Source organism: Gavia stellata, chromosome 3 (genome assembly GCF_030936135.1).
Source record: "Gavia stellata isolate bGavSte3 chromosome 3, bGavSte3.hap2, whole genome shotgun sequence".
Lineage (NCBI taxonomy): Eukaryota > Metazoa > Chordata > Aves > Gaviiformes > Gaviidae > Gavia > Gavia stellata.
In genome coordinates, this window is record NC_082596.1 from 90,918,836 (window position 1) to 90,924,835 (window position 6,000).

General features: G+C 39.5%; 1 protein-coding gene across 1 annotated transcript in view; it reads right to left on the reverse strand.

The window, feature by feature from the left end:
- The window catches only part of PIGN (phosphatidylinositol glycan anchor biosynthesis class N), a 92,587-nt gene extending 87,358 nt beyond the window's left edge, over positions 1-5,229 (reverse strand). Inside the window, exons 1-2 of the mRNA XM_009816087.2 lie at positions 4,976-5,229; positions 1,048-1,169 (exon numbers count right to left, since the gene is read on the reverse strand). Of these exons, the coding sequence (XP_009814389.2) occupies positions 1,048-1,169; positions 4,976-5,202 (349 nt within the window). The 5' untranslated portion in view covers positions 5,203-5,229. The remainder of the gene's footprint in view (positions 1-1,047; positions 1,170-4,975) is intronic.
- Positions 5,230-6,000: the final 771 nt, after the last annotated feature.

Here is a 6,000-nt window from a genome sequence, read left to right on the forward strand (position 1 = left end):
TCCCTGCAAAAAAGTTTTTGTTTAAAGTTTCCGTTATAGTATTCCACAATGAACTCCAATTGCGAGTCTTGGTTTTACTTCCATTTCAACCTCTATTTGTAGTTAATCCCCCATTCATTAAGAAGTGAGCTGAAAACCTAAGACAATCTCATTACGCAGGGATTCAAAGAGACAAAGCATACAGCTGGTTTACCTTCTAAACAGCTAAAATTGTCCTGAATTCTAAATCCCCTGTTGTCTGAACTCAGCTTTTGGCATTTTAGGCAATAAATTACACACTCGATATATCATATTTCCAGCAGTCACATTCCACCTCATCACAATAAAACCTTCAAGATCTTCTGTTTCCATGACAAGGCAGCTGACAGAAATACAGAGATGCTCTTAACGGCAATTCCTGCCAATCCTGTATTTGTAGCAGATGTCAGAAGGAAGAACCTTTTGAGTAGGAGCATGGACAAGACCAAGTAATTCCTCTTACCTCCCCTGTCCAAAACCAACACACAAGATTACAAGTGTTCAGGCCTGGAAGCCTGGGAGAAGACAGAGGACCACACAAAAGACCAAGTCAGTAAAGCAAAGGCTTGTTCCACATTATTAACCACTAAGCATGCGGTAACAGCTAGCTTTGGTCAAAACACATAATTGGGATTTTCACTTTATTTTGCTACTGATTCTCCAACTCAAACTAGCAACAGGTCAGCTGAGACACCACAGTTCACTTCTTTTTTGTGACACCTACTTAGCCATCTCCCATTACATTCCAAATGATAATTAAAAACTCTGTTACATGAAGAGGTCACTCCATAAGATACTTCTGCTTTTAGACTCAGGGTGCTAAATTTTACCATGTTACAAAATACTAACTTATGTAAGCTGTTTTCATAGCTATCAAGAGTGGTAATCCATCCAAAATGATTCTTTTCCATATAAACTTGGTATACAAACCACTATGCAGATATTTATCAGTAATCACCTAGAAGCCCAGCACATCACCGTAACACCTTATTTTGGAGGACAGTGTTCAAAGCTTTAGGACCAGCATACCTTTAGCAACTGCACTGACATCTTCATAAAATCCAGCTATAAGTGCAACATGCCCTGGCCTCGATTCTGTTGGGACCCGGGTGTGAGAGATTCCCCAGCTGCCATTATTCTCCAGAATACCCCTGAAAACCGGATACAAGGCAGTTAATGCTTATGACTTCTCAAAAGTACAATGAACTGCAGTTAAAAAGAGTGACAGGTAGATGTGAGGCAGGAAATGCAAAACAACCCCAGACTAAAACAGATTTTCACGACCACCTGCTATGCAGCAAAACAAGCAGAACATTAACCTGCAAGTAGTTCCATATTATAACACCCCACAGAGCACATTGCTATTGTGGCCCATCAGCACTGCAATCAGATGAGTTTAGCTGGTGTTCTAATACACTTTTAATACATTAATTAATACAGGGTTTTTTTGCTGCTGCTTTCTGCTATAGCTTACTTTTTTTCCCCCCAACAGATTGTTTCTGCCTGGTGTTACTTTGCTTTGTCCTTTCCATTTAGCTTGAAAGTGTCCAGTTCAATCTTCTCTTACTCATTAAATACGCTCAATTATAATTAGTTCTTGTGACCATGTTTGCCTTTATCTGTGCTGAATATTGGAAGCCAGCATCAAGAGAATTTAAAAGACACGTAAATCTAAGGTGCAAATCATTTCAGCAACATGGAGAAAATGTAAGTAAACCTTGTATCTTGCAATTACACCAAAGTGAAGGAGAATACCTTCTCACCACAAATACATAAATTGTCTAGGGATTATGCACATGCAATAGTTAGATAAAAAGCAAAGAAAATAGAGGACAAAGCCCAAGTGTAAGAAACAGCCTCATAAACCACTCTCGTCTGCTGAAGATATAAACAGCTGGAGCCTCTCGGAGAGCAAGGGGTGAACATTACCATATGCTGTTTTCCTGTCTCCATCTTCTGGAAAAAGAGAAAGATTCACTGCCCACTGTCAGAGCAAGGGGAGAAAGAAAGAAAGCAAAACACACCAGGACATACCTTATACCAATGTTTAGGAAAAAAGCAGCAGAATCTTCTGAACAAATTCAGAGCAGTTTTTAAGAGTCAAATCTACTGGGAGATTGTATTTTTGTTGTTCATGACACAAGCCACAAAATTTGCTATATTTTTATCAGATGTGTAGGATTCACAGTTTGCTTGTTTTTTTTTTTTTAAACTCATCTTAGACCTCACATTCTCAGGCCTACTTGAAAGCTCACAGGACTATTTGGAATAGCCCAAATATTACAGTGAGAAATGTAAAAGGTGATATAGTACTCTGACACGTTATTCCTAGCTCTCATCTCAGCTAGGTTTTAAGACAAGTTGTACTGAAAAGAGTACTAATTTGAAGAGAGGATTTAAGAATTAGTTAAAGTGGTTTCTAATTTATTCTCACTAGAGATTCTGATCAAAATGTATTGCACCAGCATTAGTGAAAGGTTTAAAATAAAACTAAACCACTTTTGGCCCTCCTCACACTTAATTGTCACAACACGTAGGAAATTGTTTTATTGGAAAGTAATCCATTATCTTTGCTTTTGTGGGGCTGTATCACAGTATCTGAAGTCAACAATACCACATACCAGGCAGAAAAAATATAGCCAGATATTGTCATTTACCTGTTCAAAATTCATTTAGCTATTTTGAATTATTTCAAAGACTTTTACTCAGAAGAACCATTTGAAAAAATTAATCTCCTTGACAGCATAAACATTAGCTACCCATAATAACAATGATGAATATGAATATGATACAGTAATATGGCTGAAACATGACAGGCAAGGAAGAAAACATCTTCCCTGAAAACCCCACCACCACCACAGCAATTCAGACCACCTACCGTCCCTCACAGCTATCACAACACTGCCAAAACCCAGATTTTTCAACAATATTTGTAAAAGAAAAGACTAGGTACTTGGCATATATCAGCCAGCAGTATGCTCCAAGCCTAATGGATATTTATTATCAATTTTATGTACCTGCTAAAACTTTGGTTCTATTTATAGCACATTGCTACAAGAATGGTTCTTGCTCATTTAAAGATAATCTTTGAGAACTACGGTGTTGTTAGTGAGGAAAGTGCTTCACCTGGATTAGACAAGTAATCTGGCTGTTACATTGCCTGCTACTATAAAGCAGATAAGGGACTGAACATTTGGCACTTAGGAATGAATGTGCAAAAAAGTGAACTTTATATTAAATTGCATATACTTTGGGTTAATATTATCGAAAAATGAAAGCTCAGGCAGCAATAAGTTGGCATAGTAAAAAAGGAAGCACTTCCAGCAACCAACATCTGATCTTGTCAACGTGTTTACAAGGTTAACTTAGGGAAGTTGTGTAGCTCAAAACACTGAGCCTCTTGCTTCAAAATTGTAGCAGCATATGTAATAGAGCTGAAGATATGCCGTGGACTGCCTGGCCCTCCACCTTTCAGAAGGCACAACATGCCACATGTTTTTTCTTTTCATCATCTCTCACACACATATGTATTTATATGCGGAATGAGACACAACAGGGGAAATACACATGGCACTTCAAACCTCTACTGGCATTTTATTCCACTCAGTGACCTATCAGCATCCTTGCTTGTTGGAAGGCAGTTCTCCCCCTCCATTCACCCATGTACTTTCAGCACAGGTGACAATGTTTTACTTCTACAGATTTTGAAATAGAAAGTCCCTAACTCCATGAACAAGGTAAAGCAGAGACAGCAAATGTGCAAACTTCCCAACACTTGACAAGCTAATACATGGTTTAACTTTTTATTTCTAGATAAGCATGATAATGGTGAATGGCTGAAACTGAAAAATTCAAACCACTTAATGCAAAAATATCCATTATAACTCTTTCCTAGCCACTATCCACCACTGCTCCTAGTGATGGGGCCATTACAGCATTCACACCTTGTTGATGGTGCAAAAGACCAACAGTTTTACTGCTAAGAGAAGAAACTGCTCTGGAGGAAGTGTGAAGTCCACTGCTAAAAGACGACATAGAAAACTCACACTGTGGCAGACAGCACCTTACAAAAACACTAACAGGAGAAGCAGGTACAAGTAATCCCATATAAACTGGCAAGTGCTGTAGCAAAGGTTCCTCAGATTTCTGTAGCAGACTGCAAATGCCCTAACAGCTTCAGATGATTGATTGTTCAGGTTAGCTCTGATATTCAAGCCAGACCGATGCTGTTACACAAAAGTAGTCTTATTTAGTACTGTCTACTTTTTTTAGTCTAAGAAATTATTTGTCTTATGATCAAATAATTGTCTTGATATAAAGAAACAGAGAAGGTTGGTGAAAATTAGTTTTAAGTACTCAAGGATATGACTTTAAACTAACCCTGCCAAAAAAAGAGTGTTATTCACAATCTTAAACCAAATCATTCCATTAAGCAGACACACACTAGAGAGCACAAGGGAGGCAGCAGGGTCACGCATGCAGGAAGGGTGGAACAAATAGGAAGCGGCAGCCTGCTGTTAGATCCATTCAGGCCATCTTTTTTAAACACTCCTTAAAAAGCTTCATCTGTAGCTTAGAATTAGAAGACAAGCACGTTAATGAACTACCACTCCTAAACTGAACATCCAGGAAGCAGTTTAAATTAACGACTCTGTTAGGCTTCAGAATTGATACCATGCTGATGTGAATGGAGGAAGTTCACACTCCTCTCAGTTACTGGCTAGCTGTAGTTTTCAGAGGACAACATTGACTCAATTTACTCTGTTCATGGTTTAGCAGCTTTACTGACAACAAGGGACACCAACTCAAATTCATGCATTTCTGCAGAGTGTAACTCTGCAAAGTTTGTTACTTCAAAGGCAGAGGGAAGGCAGTACCCAAGCCACCACAGTTGCTGTTGTGAGCTGCCTCCAGAAGCAAAATCTTCTGGATCAGTAGCATTTTCAGATGGACTTACCGCAGGTAAGGTGCTTGGGGCGTATCATTGCTGTTCAATTCATACAGTGAATCTGCCCGCAGACCATCAGCAACAAAGAGTACGAGACGTTTTGCTGGAGGTGGCAGTGAAGTCTGCTGAGGAGTCATACCGTGAACCAGGGGAGAGGTGAAGTAGATGTCAAAAATGGAGACCAAGAACACAAAATGCACAAGGAGACCAGCGACTATGAAGACTGGTATACCCATGGCAGCAGTGGGCTGGCAAGGCGAAGTCCAACACTGAGAGGGAGTGAGAAAAATAAAGTTAGGCAGATGAGACTTATCAGAATCAGTATTTATTTCATTTGTCACAGAGTACCCTAAGCACAGTCATTACCCAGGATCCATAATCAGCCTCTGCTTCCAACAAACTTTTTCCCAGAAGTTTTGGTCAAAAGTCACTGCATGGCTAATTCAGACTTTCAGATAGTCATTATGTTGCAGCAGCTCATCTCTGGTGTTTAGTAGATTATCAGACGTCTTCGAAAGACCATTGAATCAAGCCAGTTTGTCTGATACTCAGCAGTTTTTTGTTACCTACATCAGTGACAAGACGACTCAGACAATGCAATGTCTCCATGAACATGCTACCCTCTACCGGCTGACTGCATGACAGCGTTGAGGTCTGTTCAGGCAAACGCAAGCCAAGGACAGCCAGGGAAAGCCATCCTATAGCAAACATCCACCCAAAGTTGCTGTCTCTAAGTTTACTATCAATTCTGGGCTCATTATATTCTGCCTAGAGACAGAAAAGCTTTTTTTAAAGGAATAAAGATGCTCTGCTGAACACAGAACACTATTCGTCTTCTAAAACAGGTGACAAAAGCACGACAGCAGAAGGGTTATATTTCATAGATAATGATATTCCCTTTTTGAATATTTTTTTCTGCCCTGTCATCCTCTGAAATTAGGTTAGGGATACAAATATGCTTAATAACAGGTACATTGGAAATGTACGTGTCTGCCACGTGTACTGAGGGGTTCATATGATGCTTACTGAAGGCA